General features: G+C 40.6%; 1 protein-coding gene across 3 annotated transcripts in view; it reads right to left on the reverse strand.

Annotated features, from left to right (window-relative positions):
• HERPUD2 (HERPUD family member 2) overlaps positions 1-20,587 on the reverse strand; it is a 43,970-nt gene that overhangs the window by 5,351 nt on the left and 18,032 nt on the right. For 2 of the 3 annotated variants that reach the window (XM_062178464.1, XM_062178463.1), the window contains 3 exons: positions 19,299-19,412; positions 14,571-14,725; positions 1,773-1,895 (listed from right to left, as the gene is read on the reverse strand). In XM_062178464.1, the coding sequence (XP_062034448.1) occupies positions 1,773-1,895; positions 14,571-14,725; positions 19,299-19,412 (392 nt within the window). The remainder of the gene's footprint in view (positions 1-1,772; positions 1,896-14,570; positions 14,726-19,298; positions 19,413-20,587) is intronic. The other variant, XM_062178465.1, reaches the window with a different exon arrangement.

The following is a 20,587-nucleotide window of genomic DNA, read 5'->3' on the forward strand; positions in this document are numbered from 1 at the left end:
TTCAACAGTTTGCACCCACACAGAAACACAACGTGTAAAGTACTATTTGAGTACTAGTTGTAGCATTAATTCACATTGAACAACACATTAAGGACAGAGATCCTACATGAGGAGTAAGTGCACAGTGACTCCTGTTGTTGACTTAACAAATTGACACTCTTGTTTATGGCGTCAGCAATCATCCTAGGCTCTTGTCATGAGTTGCCAAGGCTATGGAACGCCGACTCCCATCTTATTTAGACAAGGTCGTAGCCAAAGTGGAAGTTCTCTCCTCCATTCAGAGAAAGGTATCTCCTTCTTTGATGGCCCATTCTTTCCACTGAGATCTCACTTGCAGAGATTTTTCATTTAGGTTTGTTTGCTTGTTTGTTTGTTTTGCCAGAGTGTCTTGGCTTTCCATGCCTGAAATACTCTCATGGGCTCTTCAGCCAGATCCGAATATCTTAAAGGCTGATTCTGAGGCCAGAGTACTGTTTAGAACATCTGCCATTCTATGAGTCTGCTGTGTATCCCGCTTCCATGTTGGCTAGTTCTCTCCTTTTTAATTCTATCAGTTAGTATTCATAGACACTAGTCTTGTTTATGTGATCCCTTTGACTCTCAGTATGATCAATTGTGAACAGAAATTGATCACTTGGACTAGTGAGATGGCATTGGTACATGCCACCTTGATGGGATTGAATTGGAATTCCCTGGCATGTTTCTAACTCTACCATTTGGGACAAGTCCAATTGAGCATGTCCCAAGTTGTACATCTCCTCCCTCTCTTATTCCCACTCTTATATTTAACAGGAATCACTTTTCAGTTAAAATTTAAACACTTAAGAATAATTGTGTGTTAATTAAAGAGTTCAACCAATAGCATTAAGTTGTAACTCTTCCTTTCAAATAAATAAATAAGCCTTTTTTTTTTCAAAAGGATAGTGAGAGTGCAGTACACATACCAGCTCTACAGATAAGCTCACTTTGATGTGATTCTTTCCATTCCCTTTTCCATCTGATTTTCTTAATTTTTTAATTTTTTTTTTTTGACAGGCAGAGTGGACAGTGAGAGAGAGACAGAGAGAAAGGTCTTCCTTTTTGCCGTTGGTTCACCCTCCAATGGCCGCCGTGGTAGGCGCGCTGCGGCCGGCGCACCGCGCCGATCCGATGACAGGAGCCAGGTGCTTATCCTGGTCTCCCATGGGGTGCAGGGCCCAAGGACTTGGGCCACCCTCCACTGCACTCCCTGGCCACAGCAGAGAGCTGGCCTGGAAGAGGGGCAACCGGGACAGGATCGGTGCCCTGACCGGGACTAGAACCTGGTGTGCCGGCGCCGCAAGGCGGAGGATTAGCCTAGTGAGCCGCGGCGCCGGCCTCCATCTGATTTTCTTTCGATCTCTCCAGGTAGATTTGCTGCCTTGCAGTGAAATGCTCCTAAGTTTTTCCCCTTGTATATGTATAAAATGTAACAGCACAGAAAGCATCCAAACACTGCTAAATGTAATGAAGAAAAAGAGGAAGGAGCCAGAAGCACGTATAATCGATGTGAACCAGAGGTGAACCCTTTTTCCCTTTAGCCAAATAATTTCAAGGAGATGTCTGTGAATTCTGTCTCATAATAATTTGCAATAACCAATTAAATTCATTAGCAAATGAAATCCGAACCAAGATAAAAAACAATCAAGCCAAGAACACAGTGAGTAACACAGTCATGGCCCAGGTTAACTTACTACTGCATGTAATAGTGAAGAACACAGTGAGTAACACAGTCATGGACCAGGTTAACTTACTACTGCATGTAATAGTGGTGGGCGTACATCTGCTGCCACCACAGCATCTGCAGCGGGCTGAGAGCAGGGTAGGCCGGGAGCCCAGGCGGAACGGCCGGCTCGGCAGACTGGTTGTCCACATTTCTGCAGAAGAGAAATGAAGCCTTTTAATCCTCTTGGAGTTAAAACCAGTTCTGCAATTTTCTATTTCTGAACTACAAATTAAGCAGCCACTAACAAAAATGTATTTAAATCATCCTGGAAAGAAAAATACTGATTATCAACATTCTTGCAATGAGACAATATGACCGATAAGTTAACCCAGGGCCCAAGTATATAACTTACACCTCAGCCCAATTTTTATGAGAAAACAAAGCAAGGCCACAAAATGTGTAACAAACCTGAAATTTGTCATCTTCTCATTTCAGCACCAAAAACCACAAATAACTTTCATTTGAGATACACCCTCCTTAAGAACCAAAGCCCTAAAATAAACTTTGTAACAAAATATTTTGAGGAACAGGGAATGAGTCAAATGATATTCTACATTAGTAATAAAATATTATTAAAAATATAGCAGCTGTGGGACTGACGCTGTGGCATAGCCAGTAAGGCCGCTGCCTGCAGTGCCAGCATCCCTTATGGGTGCTGGTTCAAGTTCCGGTTGCTCCAGTTCCAATCTAACTCTCTGCTGTGGCCTGAGAAAGGAGTAGAAGATGGTCCCAGTGCTTGGGCCCCTGCACCCCCATGAAAGACCTGGAAGAAGCTCCTGGCTGCTTGGCTTCAGATCGGCCCAGCTCCAACCATTGCAGCCATTTCAGGAGTGAACCAGCAGATGGAAGACCTCTCTCTCTCTGCCTCTACCTCTCTGTAACTCTGTCTTTCAAATAAATAAATAAATCTTAAAAAAAGAAAAAGCTGAAACATTTAAATTTATCAAGCCCCAGAAAGAGCTACCAGTTCACATGCAATATTGGGATAGAAGAAAATGATGAATGATAACCATGAGGACATAGCCCAATCTAGGTCACCACGAGAAAATAACACAGAATGACAACAAACGGTGTGAAATAACAAAAGGGGAAAGAAGAGAATTAGATGATAAGGGCCTTTGGGAACATCAAACAAATGCAATATGCTGATCTCCGAATAGTGATTCAACCAAAATAACTATACAAAGATGTGTGAAACAGAAAACTGAACACAAAATGAACTGGTGTTAGATTACAATAAAGAATTTAAATTTGGTGAGTTTTCAAATGATATTGTGATTAAGATTTTTCAAGTTCATCTGTCATATCCATTATATGCAGTAAATACAGATGAAATGATATGACTAGGTTTTGCTTTAAACTTCGTCCCAAGGGAGAAAAAAGGGAGAAGTAAGCGAAGAGTTGAAAAACATCAGTCTGTTAATAGTTGTTGATGCTGTCTGTTAGGTACCTTGGGATTTATTATAATATGACAGTGTTTCAAAAAACTTATGGGCAAGAATGTATTTGGCCTTGCAGTTAAGACATCTATGTCTTATGCAGAGTACCTGGGTTTGATTCCCAGCTCCAGTTCCTAGCTCCAAATTCCTGCTAATGCAAAACCTGGGAGGCGACCGTGATAATTAAAGTAGTTTGGTTCTTGCCACCCGTGTGGGAGATCTGGACAGCATTCCTCACCCTGCGCTTTGGCCCCAGCCCAGTACCAGCCATGGCAGACACTTTAGGAGTGAATCAGTGGATAGGAGTTCTCTCTTTTTCTCTCTATCCATCTGCCTCTCAATAAATAAGTGTTTAAAAACTGTGGAAAGACAATTAAAAGATGAGGTAATTTTGATGCAAAAAATTTTGAAATCCATTCATAGTTCTTCCGTAATATACATGTCCCACAAACTCATAAATTCTTTGCTTTGTGACTATTTAAAAAGAATAAAGTCTTCATATTTTTTTAAAGGCAGTGAATAAAAATTTTGTTTAACCTAAACATAGATAAACAGGGACTGGTTCATTAAATTATAGTAATTTATATAATGAAATACTAGGTAATTAAGAAGGAACAGACCAGCTCATGTGCATCAAACTGGGGCAATCATTAATGCATTTGGTGAAAAACAAGATGTAGGCTAATGTTTATCGAAATCATGTACTACTTGCACAAGCTTATTTTACCTCTGAAGTAATACAGAGGAAAAAGCAAATAAAGGCTGCCTCTGAGGAGGGCAACTGGGAGTTAGAAGACACAGAATGAAAATCTTCAATACTTTTTTGTTTACTTTTAAAATGGTTTTGTGCACACTGTACTACCTCTTAGAAAACAAGTTTTAAAAAATTGGCCTGTTTACTGGCCTCTCAGAACAGACTGTGTGTTCCCAAGAACAGAGAGTAACGCTAACTCTAGCATTTAGCACAATAAATATGTGTTGAACAACTTCATATGAACATCATGAAACCACTGAGAAGAAAGTGCTGATTCAGGCAACTACTTAATAACTCAGGAATTCCGTTTTAAAATTCTTCAACATTAGACAAAAACATGTGAGGTTAACAACATGGTGAAAACTGCAACTATATGGGGCAGGTAAGTGTTTGGCCCAGCACTGGTTGGGATACCTAAAGACAGTGGTTAGGATGCCTGCATCCCATATTAGAATATCTGGGTTCAATTTCCAGTTCCACCTCCTCACTTGCTTCCTGATAATGCAAACTCTGGGAGGTACAGTGATGGCTCAAGTAACTGATTCCCTGCCACCAACATGGAAGACCTGGATTGAGTTCCTGGCTCTGTACTTTAGCCTAACTCACTTCTAGCTGCTGAAGGTACTGCAATAGTGAACCAGCAAATGGAAGCACTGTCCATCTGTCTATGTGCCTCTCCCTCTCTCTCTCTCTTTCTTCCTCTCTCTCTCTCTCTCTCCCCCCCCTCCCTCTCCCTCTCTCAAATAAACTTACCCAAGAAACCACAAAACTCTAAAAAAAACTAACTACAACCGTATTACAGAAAATCACTTGCCAAGAAAAGGCTGCTAGAAGGATTTACCAAATGTTAACAAACCATTGTCCTTTGATCACTGGGCAGGTAATTTCCTCCTTTCTTTCTTTATTTTTTCTTTTAACACGTATATGTTGCTTTTATAACTCAAATAAGTGTTTTGGGTTTTGTGTATGTGTGTGTTTGGAGCTTGCTTACAAAAAGACAAAAGAGCGGGAACATGGGGAAAATACAACTATTTGGAATGTGCTATATGAGTTTCTTAACATTCTTCACACACAGAAACTAGCCAGAGCAGAACCCAGCCCTTTCTCTGGCCTCGGAAAATCCACACCAGGAAACTGCTGAAATTTATGTGTGGAAGGAACTCCCAGCTGCTGGCAGAAGTCCCAATGGCTTGTTTGTTCTTTGGGGATAAACTATACCTGTATGTATTGTAAGATACAAACTAAACATAGAAAGAAAAAAATAGAATGTGGCAAATTCCCTGGAATACATGGGATTGGTAGAATACAACTGCAATTATAACAAAAATCAAGATCTAGACAAAATTTCACTCACAATTATATATGTGAAGGATATAGCAGAAGATATTAACATGTTTTCAAAGGTCAAGAATTACAGAAGTCAGGAGATAAAAAGAACTGGAAACTAATTATCAGGAACAGATTCTTTCATAGCAATCTGCTAAGTTAACCTTAGTTCCGCTCCCTCACTCCACCTGATTCAGAGCCACACCATGGGATCCCCAAGTTCCCAGTACCTGCCTTCTCCAGCCTCTCCACCTTGGCTGAACCTCCCTTAAAGACAGCTCCAACGTTACCACCTCAGAAGCCCTCCCCATCCTCCAGGCAGAGTCCGTCACTCTCCTCCAGGCTCACGAAAGCACAGGAGCAGATGGTGATTCATTTGCCAATGCAACCTACTTCAAGGGACAGCAAGAACAGAAGCCACTTTTCCGTCTTGTGTGGCCAGCACACAGCAAATTCTACAGCAAGCATTTGCTCAGTGAAGTCACAGGGTATCCACATGAACAGATCAGTTATGTGGTCACCAAAGCTTAAAATCTCCAAGGAGCTCTGACTACAGAAATGTTTTTAATAGGGGAAGAGGGGAAACCATCATTATAAACAAAGTCAAAATACAAGTGAAAACCTAGGAACAGACACTAAAACAAATGATACAGAAAACAGGGAGTCATGTGAGGAAGGCTGTTAAGAATACAGACTTCCAAATCAGATAGGAATTTGATGTCTGGATCTGCTACTGACTACTTCTGCGAACTCAGGTAGGGACAAAACCTTTAAGCCTCATTCCTTTCAACCATTAAATAAGAGAAAATAGGACCTAGAGCAAAGAATTGATGTAAAATGTCATGAAGGGGCTGAAGCTGTAGCGCAGCAGGTTAACGCCCTAGCAGGCATCCCACACAGGCGCCAGTTTGAGACCCAGCTGCTCTACTTCCTATCCTGCTCTCTACTATGGTCTGAGAAAGCAGTAGAAGATGGACCAAGTCCTTGGGCCCCTGCACCAGTGTGGGAGACCGGGAAGAAGTTCCTGACTCCTGGCTTCGGATCGGCGCAGCTCCAGCTGTTGCAGCCAACTGGGGAGTGAACCATCAGATGGAAGACCTCTCTCTCTCTCTCCCCCTCTCTCTCCCTCTCCCTCCCTCCCTCTCTCTCTCTCTCTCTCTCTCTCTCTCCGCGCCTCTCCTCTCTCTGTGCATCTTCTGTCTCTGTGTAACTCTGATTTTCAAATAAATAAATAAATCTTTAAAAAAATGTAATGAAGACATGTGTAAGTACTCAATATAACACTTACTTTGGGCTAATGCTCAACTAAGTATAAATATCCCTTCAGATAAGGAATCTTCACGGTGAATTTTTAAAGGTATCCACAAACAAACAATTCACAAAACATGTTTATCATGTCTCAATTTAAATCAAGGACATTCCAATTTATCACACAGGTAAGTGGACATGTATAACAGCATGAGGAATCGGGCTATCTAACAACTGTTGCTGAGAGTAAAGTGGAACAACTTTACTGCAATTTTACAATAGAGTGTAGGAGCCTCAGAAAATCAAGAACACTTTGGCTCAGAAACTCCCCTCCCTACAATTTCCTTCCTAAAAATAGACCACTGATACGTAAGCATATTTATATCAACATTAGTTGATTGTATTTAGTGTGAAAAAAATTAACCCAAAATTCTATGGTAGAAAACTGCCTAGTTACACTCCTGTAACAGGATTACACATGCACCTCCTGCCACACCATGGGAAAGCCAACATTAGAGCTGATGGCTAATATTTAGAAATTCTGTGAGCCAACTTGTGATATCTTGTAATTGTGCATAGTAGGAGTATTTACACCACAGGAATCCGCAAATGTTCTAAATCTACCGTGTTTTGTGTTGGTTCTGTGCTTCTGTTTTGTCCATCTAGCTGTTACGCATTTACCAGCACAGCAGTAGTTGTAACTCTGCAGTATTTCCTCACCTCAATGCTGTTCAAAGTAGCCATGTGCCTTGCTGTGGTCACTGCAGTATTAGTCAGTGTGTCATGTCCAAGAGCTTTAAATGTGCTCAGTGGTTAGCGTGCCCTCTTGCATTCCTGTCATTTGCCTCGAGAAGAACATGTCCTAGGGAATTACTGATCCACAAAGAAGGAGAAACACGCAACAGACCTGAACTCAAGCTACAACCTGAATCAGAGCTGTCCCAGGTGACTAACAGACCTGTGAGCAAGAAAAAAATAATTGTGTTGTTATAAGCCACTGAGTTTTCCAATTACTATACAGCAAGCAATTTTTAATTTAAAAATCAGATGGGGGTAGGGAAGAGCTGGCGTTGTGGCATGGAGGGTAAAGCTGCTGCCCGGGACACTGATATCCAGTATGGGCACTGGTTTGATTCCCGGCTGCTCCACTTATGATCCAGCTTATGCGAATGTGCCCGGGGAAGCAAAAGAACGTGGCTCAAGTGTTTGGGCCCATGCAGCCACATGGGAGACCCAAAAGAAGGTTCTGGCTCTTGGCTTCAGCCTGGCCCAGTCCTGTCCATTGCGGCCATTTAGGGAGTGAACCAGTGGATGGAAGATCTCTTTCTGTCTCTTCCTTTCTCTCTGTAACTCTTTCAAATAAATAAATAAATCTTTAGAAAAAAAAAAAACTTTTTAAATAAAAATCAGACAGGGGCCAGAGCTGTGGTGCAGGGGGTTAGGCAGCTGCCTGTGACTCCAACAATCCACAGGGGCGCAGCTGCTCCAATTCTGATCCAGCTCCCTGCTAATGTGCCTAGAGAAGCAGTGGAAGATAACTCCAGTGCTTGAGCCTGTGCACCAACATGGGAGACCCAGACGAAGCTCCTGGCTTCAGCCTGGCCCAGTCCTGGTCACTGCAGCCATTTGGGAAGAGACCTAGCAGATAGAAGACCTCTTTCTTCCCGTCTCTCCCTCTCTCTCTAACTCTAACCTTCAAATAAACATATCTTTTAAAAACTTTTTAATTAAAAATAAAAATCAGACAATATAAAAGGGTACATTGAGTAGGTTTTGAATTTTATTATAAATTAAGACTGTTGCTATTTAAGAGAGAAAAACTAAATATATAGAACTAAGTATTCTATAAAGCCAGTAAGCAATTTTTGGATTTAAAGTAAATAAATGTGACAGCAAAACAGATTGAGTCCAAAAATAGTCAATCAGGATTTATAAATGTGGCTATGTAAACGGACAACCAATGTGACGATGCACATGTCTGCTCTGTTCCTCCCATGTTTCCTCAAGAGCTAGGTAGGCAAATGATCACTTGCATTAGGATTTCTCAAAGTTCCTCAGGTATTGTTAGGTTGGCAGATACCTGAGCACCACCCCAAAACTAGCGGTTCAAAAACCTCAGGGAGGGGGCCAGCACTGTGGCGCAGCAGGTAAAGCCACTGCCTGCAGTGCCGCCATCCCATATCGGTGCTGGTTTGAGACCTGGCTGCTTCATTTCTGATCCAGCTCTCTGCTATGGCTTGGGAAAGCAGTAGAAGATGGCCCAAGTCCTTGGGCCCCTGCATCCACGCTGGAGACCCGGAAGAAGCTCCTGGCTCCTGGCTTTAGATTGACGCAGCTCCAGCCAGTTGTGGCCAACTGAGGAGCGAACCAGCGGACGGAAGACCTCTCTCTCTCTCTTTCTCTCTCTCTCTCTCTCTCTCTCTCTCTCTGCCACTCCTTCTCTCTCTGTGTAACTCTGACTTTCAAGTAAATAAATAAATCTTAAAAAAAAAAATCCTCAGGGAGCAGAGATTAGAACCTAGCATTTTGACAAGCTCATTAGACTGAGCACACAAACCTGCATGCGGGAAAGCATATGCAGACCAGTTAAAAATAAACTCACCTAAAATTTGAAAAAGTCAGCAGAGCTTTTATCTTGATGGTGAATTCTTCAAGGTCACTAAATTACTGTTTTTGAGCAGTTAAAGCTCAAAACTATGTTAAATAAAATTTCCTTAAAGATAAATAATGAAGTCTTCATTCACAAAAGAATAACAAGTATGAGATTAAGTAAAATTACATTCACCATTTAAATAACCTATTTATTAAACTTTCCCATCAACTGCTTTGTAAATCACAGAACGCTCTCTCTAAACATACAGACTTGCATTCCAGCGCACACCACTGACAGTCATTCGTTTGAAGGCTTCCGTGTACCGGACACACAGATGCCCACAGATTAGTTGGCTGAATGACTAAATATGAATGAATCTATAAGTAATTGCTAACATATTACTACGTGCCAGTTGCTGTAGTAACCACTTTATACACATTAGCTCTTTAATTCACATGGAAATCCTGTAAGACAAATACTATTGTCCCCTAGATAATGAGTAAACTGCAGCACGTTAGGGATCAGACTTCCCCAAGTTCACAAGCAAACAGAGCCAGATTCAAAGCCAGGCAAGCTGGCTCCAGAATCTGCAGCCACTAGGCTACACTGTCTTCCTGAATTAAAATCAATTATTACTCATCTAACAATAGATTTCCTAAGTGACACTCAAATATCTCTTTGAAAGGTGTTTTTATTCGACATTTTAATACTCACTTGTGGCAAAGTAAACACAATTTCAGACTATTCCAATCTCTTTAATATACTGCTTAGAAGAAAAAAATATATATACTGCTTAGTGTTGAAGACCTTGTTGTTCATGTCTATTGATTTCCTCAACAGTCTAGTTCAGAGAAACAATTAACCTTATAAAATTTTTTATTTACTTCATTTACTTGAAACACACAGAGACAGAAACAGAGACAGATGTCCCATTTGCTGACTGACTCCTCAAATCCCTCAGTGGATGGGGTTGGGCCGGGAACACAATCCAGGTCTCCCCCATGGATGGTGAACTACCTGAATTATCACCAGCATATGCATGAGAAGAAGCTGGGAACAGGGGCAGAACCAGGGCTCAAACCAGGTACTTCAATATGGATGTGCGCATCCAAAGTGGCAGGTGAACCACTGTACCCAATGATTGCCCTGGAATTATTAATCTTTTATCAAGATATATATGGTCCTATTCTGAAGACCTACAGTCTTATAACTTTGTGTTTTGGTCCAGTTTCTGCTACAGTAAGAAAACATAGCAATTTACAAAGAAAAGAAGTTTATTTAGCTCATGATTCTGCAGGTTGGAAGTCCAAGATTAATTGGGCTGCTTCAGAGAGTATCAGGCTGTCTCAAACCATGGTGGAAATACACAAATGGAAGCAAGTACATGAGGAAAAGAAGGACAAAGGAGGCCATATCAACTTTATAACACATCACTCTCTTCAGAATTAACCTACTCCCAAGAGAAAGACATTAATTCCTCTTAACAACCTAGTCATCTCTTAAAGGTCCCACTATTTCTCAACCCTGTTATATTTGGGACCAAATTTCTCCAGAGCACTGTGTCACTGTGTCCCTGGCCCCATAAAACCCAAGCTTCTTACAATGCAAAATATAATCATTCTATATCAATAGTCCCAAAAAGCTTAACTCGTTCCTGCAATCAATTCAAAAATCCAAAAATCTCATCTGTGAAATCAAAATAAGTTATCTTCTTCCAAAATGTAATGGTGGAACAGGAACAAGATAGACATTCCCATACCAAAAGGGAGAGACAGGCAAAAAGAAAGGCGTAAGCAAGTCCAGAACCCAACAGGGAAGACATTAAATCTCAAGACACCTGGAAGTCTTTTACTCCATGTGCCACTTCCCGAAAACACTGCAGGGGCTGGGCCCCCCACGACATGGGATAGACTCTTACCTATGGCTCAGCTGGCCTTAGTCAAGTCAAGGTTTCAGCCCGTTAGTTGCAGTTGCACACTGATACTCACAGGCTGTTATTAGTTCTACATTCTGGGATCTCAAGGGTGGCAGCCCCACTCCCACAGCTCCGCCAGGCATTGCCCTGGTGGGAAATCTCTGCAATGGCTCTGTCCCTGTGGTAGGCCTGCAGAATGAGCACCATATGGACACCACCAAGGCTTAGTGCTGTGCCTTTAGAGTGGTGACCCAAGCCACATCTGGGCTGCTTTAGCCACAGCTGGAGTGGCTGAGGAGTACTGTACCAGGATACGGGGAGCAACAAGTCTTTTCTGCCCTGGAGGCCCTGATATGCTAAGTCTGTGATGTGGGAACAGTCTGATCGGTCTCCGAAATGCCTTCCATGCCTCTGTATTTGTCTTTGTTCTGATGAATAGCACCAGGCTCTCTTCTATCCATGCTAATCTCTTTAGCAAACAGTGGCTTGGCAGCACTCCTACAGACTTTTTCACTCTTTCCATGCCAATTCATGTGAAAATTTCCAAATTTTTATGCTCTACTTCCCTTTTAATTTAAAGTTCTGCCTTTAGGTCACCCCTCTGCACCCATGCAGCAACCTGAAAGCTTCAGTGCTTTGGTGTTTCTTCTGGCAGATAGCCTGGCTGGCCACTCTCAACCTGGGCCTTCTTCACAGCCCTGGGGCATGGAGGCAGTACCTCCACATTCTTGGCTGCTTGATAACAAGAAGGATCTTTGCTCCAGTTCCCAAAGTCCTGTTCCTCACTATCAACAGGGAATCTCATCAGAATGGCCTCACTTTCCCTATTTCTATCAACATTCCAATGTGACCACTTAAGTAATCTCCAAGAAGTCCAGACTTTCCTAATCTTGTCTTCTAAATTCTCACAGAAACACCCTTTACGGTTCCATTTATGGCATTCTGGGATCTTCTCAGCATTTACTTCAAAATTCTTCCAGCTTTTACTCATTATCCAGGTCAAAAGCCACTTCCGCATTTCCAGGTACTACTATAACACAGCCCATTCCTCAGGACCAACTTCTTAGTCCATTTGTCACAAGGGACTGTCCCCTTCACAGGGTTTCCTCTTGTTATATTTCCCTCCTGAAACTTCTCCACCTTATGCTTTAACAAGTCTCAGTTCCTGTTTTCTTAACTGAGCTGCCTAGGATTTAACTGTGCAGGCACACAGGGAACAAACTACAAGTCATATAACCAGCGCATGCAGAAGGAAAAGGGTAACCTTCAGAATCAGACAGACTGGCGTACAAGCAGAACCTCGAAAACACTGGGGTCCTTTCAGGGGTCCACTGCACAAGGGAACCTGTAGATGGAGCCCATCTTACTATACTTTATTATAAATGGCCTTATTCCAAACCCCTCTAGTAGGAATTTGCATTTCCACATACCAGCTTTTCCTAACCCATAAAAATTTTCCCTAGGCCCCCAACTGGGGAAGCAGATTTAAGCCCTACCACCTACCTCCTACACTAGACAGCCAAACAAATAAACAAACAAATAAAGCCAAACAAATAAAGCCTTTCTCTTCTCAAAACCCCAGATTGGTCTTTGAATGCAACCAGCAGTGATCCTAGCTTGCTTAGTAACATTTTCTGTAACAGACTATCTGACTGGATAATTTATAAAGCAAAGAAGTTTATTTAGTTCACAGTTCTGTAGGCTGTAAGTCCACGATCAGATGGCCACATTTGGCAAGGGTCTCATGCTGTGTCCTAACATGGGCAAAAGGCAGAGGACAGGGCAGGCAGAGCAGGCAGACACAGAAAAGAGGGACAAAGGAGACTGGAGCCACTCGGTAGCAACTGCTCTCTCGAGAATTAACCCACTCCTCTGTGAAATGCATTAAGTCCTCTTAATAACCTAGTCACTTCTTCATGGCCCCACCATTTTGCAACGCTATTAGACATTATTTTATCATAAAATATGTCTACTATGAGGAAAAACTTAAAATTTTTATCATACATTATAATCACCATTAACAAACACATTATTATTATATATTCCTCCAGACTTACGTATGATACTCCCTCCCACCCTCTACCACTACCACAAAATTAAATAAATAAAATATAAAAATTTGAGATAAACTGAACTGCCTTACTCTGCAAAAAAAAAAAAAAAAAAAGGGGGGGGGGGGACAAGAAGAAGAAAGGAAAGAAGGAAATACCATCACTACCATAAACACAGTTCTTTAAGGTTACCACTCCATACGTAAACCCTGAGAGCACTGTTTTTTTTACAAATAAATAAGTTTTGGTTTATAGGAATCATTTTCTTAAAACAAAAATAATGTCATAGGTACTTTATAAAAGTCTACAATCAACTTCATCTAAATACTTATTTTGAGAGAAAAGGCTTTACATTCAAGAAATGAGATAAATGATTTTTCTTCTATTTTGCTATATAGCCAGCTTTATTTTTGTATTCACATATTAGGAACTGAACTAATTATAAGTCCTAAGTAAAAAGCACCTAAATGATTATAATATCCCTATCTAGCATAGCAATCAATAACTACTCCCTAGTTACATCACCTACAGCACCACCCTAGGGTCCCAGCCATTTCCCCATTTTCAGCACCCCCACCACTGATGCAGACCAAGGCCATACACTAGCAGAACCAAGGCATGATACATAACACAGAATGACTATCACTACATGGACTCACAAGTTTCCATTACTGGAAAAATAACATAGTAACCTGATGGGTACCTTGCTTTCAGACACAAACAAGTCTAAACCAAACTCCCTAGGACCTTACTCTCTGAGCTGTCTGCACATGTGTCTTTCCTGTGCAGCTGGCTGCATGCATTTCTTGCACAGCAGCCTAGCCCACGAGGCCTGCCAATTTTCTAAACACAAGGAAGCCACAATAAGCTTCTTGAGAAAATTCCTCTATAGCACTCTCAAACAACAAAGATTCTGGTGTAACACACAATGGTTAGTACATACTTGAAACACATCATGGTCAAAGTCTACCTCAGCTGTTACTTTGTCTAGCTGACCAGAACCAACTGTGGAATTTTTTTTTAAAAAATGGCTCAGCCCACTCTTTCACCAAGTATATCATCATTCACCCACCCACTGCCTGGAACACTAACAGAAGACCTAGAGTGAAACTGGGTTTTAAGAACAATTAGTTGCCCAGGTCCTCACTGTTTAAAGCAGAGTCTAAGCCTAAGAAGCATCAACATTACCTAGAAGCTCGTTAGAAATGCAGAATCTCAGACCCTTTCAGTAACTGAATCAGAACCTGTATCTTAGCAACATCCCCAGCTGATGAGTAGGACTGTTAAGAACTGAAACTACTGCCCTGAATTATTTAATGTGTGACCAAATTTCAACAGCATTGCTCAACTTAACCCTCTAGTTCTCAAAATATAAAATCAATTATATAAATAAAATTCAAATGCACTTTAATTACTGCAAAGGGGCCACAGGGAAAATCAAAAGTAACTGATTTTGAGGGGGCCCCGATTGTGATCCCCAGCGACCACAATCTCACTTACCCTTGTATTACATATGGAAACTGATGACTCTGGGCTGGGTCGGTTTGTGCTTGTGGAAGGGTTCGCTGCCTCAACCCTTCTGAGGAAGAACCAGCAGCTAAAGACAAGGTTTCTTGACTGGATGATGGAGTTGTCGATCCTGAATGATCTGAACTCTACCGACAAAAATGTCATTATTTTCTCAGAGATCTAACATATCACAATTACAAGATTATAGACATACTACCAGAAATTTATTTATGAAATTTCTCTACAGAATAACTCAACTTCAGAAATTTATGAATTTGAATTTGTGTCCAGAATAACAGATATTTTAGGTTTGATAAGACTAAAGAATTCAGAAAGTCAAAACTATTTAAACAATAATATTCCACTTCTTGAGTAGGAAAGGCTGAATAGTAGAGTAATAATATACAACAGCAGCAAAATAAATTATGAGGATTAAATTAATGCATGCAAAGCTCCTTTAACAGTCTTTCACAGATAAAGTGCTCAATAAATGGCACTGATTACTTAATCATTTAGACATTACTTTGTGGCAGGTACTGTACAACACGCTACTGGTAATACACTGGTTTAAAATAATGGGGAACGGGCCAGGAATCAATAGATCTGGAACCTGGTTTTATCTATGACATTAACATGGAGTATAACTTCAAAGGTTCACTTAACCTCTCAGACTTTCTGCTTCCTAACAGAAAATGAGATTGATCTGGATTTTCAAGATTTCTTTCTACTCTAAAATCCTATTGGTTTATAGATACCACCAACACATACTGCTTTCCAACAAAATGATCAAGATACTAATCAGAATTTTCAAATTCTCATGCTCAAATGCTATCAGTAACTCACAGATTTAATAACCTTAAATGTAGGTACCTGAAGACCATTCTGATTTGGTGCTGTCTGAAAACAATTTGTCAAATCTTTATGTAAATTTAAGACACAATTAGATGCTATATAAATTACAGTTATCTAACTTTAAAATCTAGGGATGGGTATGATATTACATCCAAGTGTGTTCAAATTATATTTTATTGGGCTGGCATAACATTTTACTGTGGCATAACAGATAAAGGAACCACCTGCAGCGCTGGCATCCCATATGGGCACCAGTTTGAGTCTCAGCTGCTCTACTTCCAATCTGGCTCTCTGCTATGGTCTGAGAAAGCAGTAGAAGATGGCTCAAGTCCTTGAGTCCCTGCACCCATGTTGAGATCCTGAAAAAGCTCCTGGCTCCTGGCTTCAGATTGTCGCAGCTCCAGCCATTGTGGCCATTTGGGGAGTGAACCAGCGGATGGAAGACCTGTCTCTCTCTCTCTCTCTCTCTCTGCCTCTCTGTAATTCTGCCTTTCAAATAAATAATAAATAAATCTTTAAAAAAATAATTGGGATCAAAGTTTAAAAAATTTGTATTTTGGCCGGCGCCGTGGCTCAACAAGGCTAATCCTCCGCCTTGCGGCGCCGGCACACCGGGTTCTAGTCCCGGTCGGGGCACCGATCCTGTCCCGGTTGCCCCTCTTCCAGGCCAGCTCTCTGCTGTGGCCAGGGAGTGCAGTGGAGGATAGCCCAAGTGTTTGGGCTCTGCACCCCATGGGAGACCAGGATAAGCACCTGGCTCCTGCCATCGGAATAGCGCGGTGCGCCGGCCGCAGCGCGCTACCGCGGCGGCCATTGGAGGGTGAACCAACGGCAAAAGGAAGACCTTTCTCTCTGTCTCTCTCTCTCACTGTCCACTCTGCCTGTCAAAAAAAAAAAAAAAAAAAATTTGTATTTTTACCTGTACCTTCTTCCTATTGACAAGATGCCTTTTGGCATGTCTACCTTCCCAAGTTCTGCCATCTGAAAAGTCCCAAGCATACCAGTCTTTCGCAAAACCAATGAGAGCTTCCTTTAAGATGCTACTTCACACAAAACAGACACCAAATATCTTACTAGAGTATGATTCTTAGGGCCATAAACTCTGAAAGGCTTCTGTTTCAGCAGGACTTCTCATTAAATAGGCCATCATAATGTGCGTTCATTAACACAATTAATAGCAGAAAAGCCTAGCCATCTGGCAGCATAGCCCAATTTCTCTAGAACTAATAGTTTCTGACCTTGTTAGCTAATTCTTACATGATTATAAAGACATTTTCAAATCCCTCTGAAATTTTTGAGTTATGAAAAATTAAGGGAAATTCTATTTAACTTTCTTATAACACTTTTTAGATTTTCCTAACACACTCTGAAAAAAAAAATAAAAATATACATACTAATGACAGAAAAATCATGGCTGAGGAACCATTGGACCAGTCAAGTGAGTTTGAGAATTCTTTCCCCACAAAAACTATAGCAACACAAAGGTGTTCAAAGCCTACCTACAAAACTCTGTGTCAATGCCAGTTTGTCCATTATCATGCCAAGGTAAGAAATACATAAAGACCCTTGGGTGATTTGGCAAAGAATACTTCAGTTTAATGTATGTTAAATTCCCAGGGCACATACTAGAAAATACTTACCATTGAACCATACTAAATACAGTAACTATAGGATCCAGTTTCTTAAAGAAGCAGTTAACTAGCGTCTATCAGCAAATCTTTCAACTAGCTATCACCCTGTCACTCATCCCTTTACTGATGTGTAGGCTGGATTCCTCAAGAAGGAACGTTTCCTGCCTGTCCAAGAACTTTAACACTAGCTTCCACACATCTCACCCCTCCCACCCCCAAAGAAGTCAAAAAGATTTAATGGGAAATCAAAAGTAATTTATCATAAGAAGATGGAGGATATAGTCCTTAAAATGTGTAGAGAATATTTAAGTTGAATGTTCAACTGTTACAAAAAATTGCCAAAACAAATTTAGGCAAATAGAAAAATAAGATGACTTCCCATATCTGAGAGATGAATACATTTAGTAATTATTCCCCATGCACCTAGAATACATGCCTAAATCCAATCATTTAAAAATTAAAAGCTGGGTCCAGCATTGTGGTGCAGCAGATTAAGCTTGCCACCTGCAATGCCAGTATCCCTTATGGGTACCAGTTTGAGTTTCAGATACTCCACCTCCAATCCAGGTCCCTGCTAATGTGCCTGGGAAAGCAGCAGCAGATGGGCCAAATAATTGGACCCCTGCATCCACATGGGAGACCCAGGTGGAATTCCAGGCTCCTGGATTCAGCCTGAACCAACCTCAGCTGTTGAGGTCATTTGGGAAGTGAACCAGCAGATGGAATATTTCTGTCTCTTTCTCTCTCTCTCTCTCTCTCTGTAACTCTTTCAAACAAGTAAACAAATATTTTTTTAAATGAGAGGTAAAAAAATCTATTTTGTTTCTTTGAAGGGCAGAGTTATGGGGCTGGTACTGTGGCATAGAAGGTTAATCTGGCCTGCAGTGCCAGCATCCTATATGGATACCAGTTCAAGTCCCAGCTGCTCCACTTCCAATCTGGCTCCCTACTGATGCAACTGGGAAAGCAGTGGAAGACGGCCCAAGTGCATGGGACCCTGTACCCATGTGGGAGACCAGGAAGAAGCTCCTGGCTCCTGGCTGCGGTCTGGCATTGCAGCCGTTCCAGAAGTGAACCAGCAGATGGAAGATCTCTCTTTCTCTTTCTCTCTCTGTATCTCTGCCTTTTAAATAAATAAATAAATCTTAAAAAAGGAAGGAAGGGAGGGAAAAAAGAGTTACAAAGAGAGGGAAAGAGAGAAAGAGAGAATTTCCATTTGCTGATTCACTCCCCTGATTCACCACAAGACCAGGGCTAAGCAAGGCCAAAGTCAGGAACTTCAATCGGGTCTCCCATGTGGGTGACAGGGGCTCAAGTACTTAAGTCATCTTGTGCTGCTTTCCAGGCCATTAGCAGGGAACTGGATCAGAAGTGGAGCAGCTGGGACACAAACCAGCACCCATAAGGGATACCTGTGTTGCAGGCAGCAGCTTCACCCCCTATGCCACAATGTTGGCATAAAATAAATCTTCAAAAATAAAAATAAAATCCTTGACCTTCATATATTGTACACAACCATTAAATTATCACACTGAACATCATAAGTATATAGAATTAAAATGATAATAAAAGGGAGAAAAAATACAAAATCCTTGACTAAGTTATCTACTTAAAGAAGTTTTAGGATACTTAGAATTTAAACAACTTAGTTCCATTTTGAAGAAAATACAGTATATTAAATATAGCAAATAGTTCTGAAACATCAGTGGCCTCAGAGTTTATATTATATTTCCATGAACTTAAAGGCCTCATGGAACATGAAATTAAAAGATAAGGTTTTATTAGTGCACAAAATTTTGAAAGCCACACACACTGTTTTCATAATGCTCACTGTTAATGAGCTTTTTGAAGACCTTTTATATGCATGAATTTCAAAAAATTTTGCACCAAAACTTATCTTTTAATTCCACTTTTCCATGAAATTTTTGAAGTCCCCTCTTGAATCACATTTAGAATTCACACATTTAAAATTCAGTGTTCTAGCTACTAAGCTCCTGAATACTTTATCTATCACTGACCTATCATACAGCAAACTGTAAGTCACAGCAAACAGCCTGAAAGGGATAACACCTTGTATTTTGAGCTCTAAAAACAAATGTTAAATGCCTAACTCTAGTTATTTAAAACACAATCTCAAAACTCACAAGCTCCAATTGTTATGTTTTTCATTTAGGTTTTGGACGCAAAAAAGGATAATCAGAAATCTTCAACATTTACTCCTCCCAAAACAACTCACAGAACTGCTGCTGGATGCCAATGCTTCACGACTTTCTCTATTGTTGCTGGATTTTGGAGAACTGGGAGGAGTCCGAGAAGTACATACTAGATGAACCATATGATACTCATCTTGCTAAAATTAAAGAAGATTACATTTAAAGGGTAGTATTGGAAACACACAGTTCAAAGTCAGCAGTTAAACTTAAATACTCAAGTTCCTTTTTAGCCTACCTATTTTATTAGTAACAAAGTGTTAGTATCTGAAGTTAACTTTGCAATAATATTTGAGGCACTTTTGAATTCACTGTTTTTCCCATGGTTGGAAAATGATCAGAACTCTAAGGGTCACCCTGAAGCTTTCACTCACAAACTTTGAGTAGTAAAACTATTTTCGTTACTGGAGAATTGTCAACTATAAGAGAAATTCAAATAACAACTCTGTCATAAACTCATTTGCCTTAATTTTAATAAGGTGATACACAGGGGGATTTTTTCTATAAATTTTAAGTCAAAAACTGATTTATCTCTAACGTTTACACCTGGATAATAAAGCATATATTTGAACGACATTTTGTAAACACTCCATGTGTTTCCACAAATCTACAATTGTAACAAAAGCTAAATAATGATGAGGGTTGGCATTTTAGCTTAGTGAGATCATAAGTATATTTATACTTAGACAAACAACTAGTAAATAAGAAAGAGAAAGGAAATGGAAAATAAAGAACAGAGAATGAAGTCAGCAATTCTGAAAGATAAAAAAGAAAAAACAGAATGAAAAGAAAGGGGGACAGGATAAAAAAGGAAGAAATATGGTGGTGAAAAAAGGGGCATAATGCTACTAGAAACTGAAGATTTATCCCCTGCCTACTGTAAACCTAGAATTCTGAGAGGAATCAAAGGAAGGGAAGAAGCCCTTTCCTAGAGGTTCACAATATTGTTAAGAGATCAGACTACTGCTTTAGAGCACAGTTAAAGAAATGTATAGAACAGTCTTGTGTATACAGCAGAAGCAATAGCTTTAGAAGTTTAGAGGAAAAAAAAAGTTAACGGAGGTTAGAATGCTAAGAAAGGCTTTTCAGAGGCAGCGTCACATGAGATATGCTTACTTAGCCGAGCACACGCTGAAGGCTCACCTGACTTACACTGTCCCCTGAGCTTTTGAATACAGACTGTTAAAAGGCATCCAAGCGTAAGATGTTTATCCTGAGAAATCTAGTTTCCAAAGGTCATATTAATCACAACTCACAGTATTAATTCAACTTTGGGGAATATTTCAGTAAAACATTTTATAACTACACAGTACAG

Source organism: Lepus europaeus, chromosome 20, assembly GCF_033115175.1.
Source record: "Lepus europaeus isolate LE1 chromosome 20, mLepTim1.pri, whole genome shotgun sequence".
Lineage (NCBI taxonomy): Eukaryota > Metazoa > Chordata > Mammalia > Lagomorpha > Leporidae > Lepus > Lepus europaeus.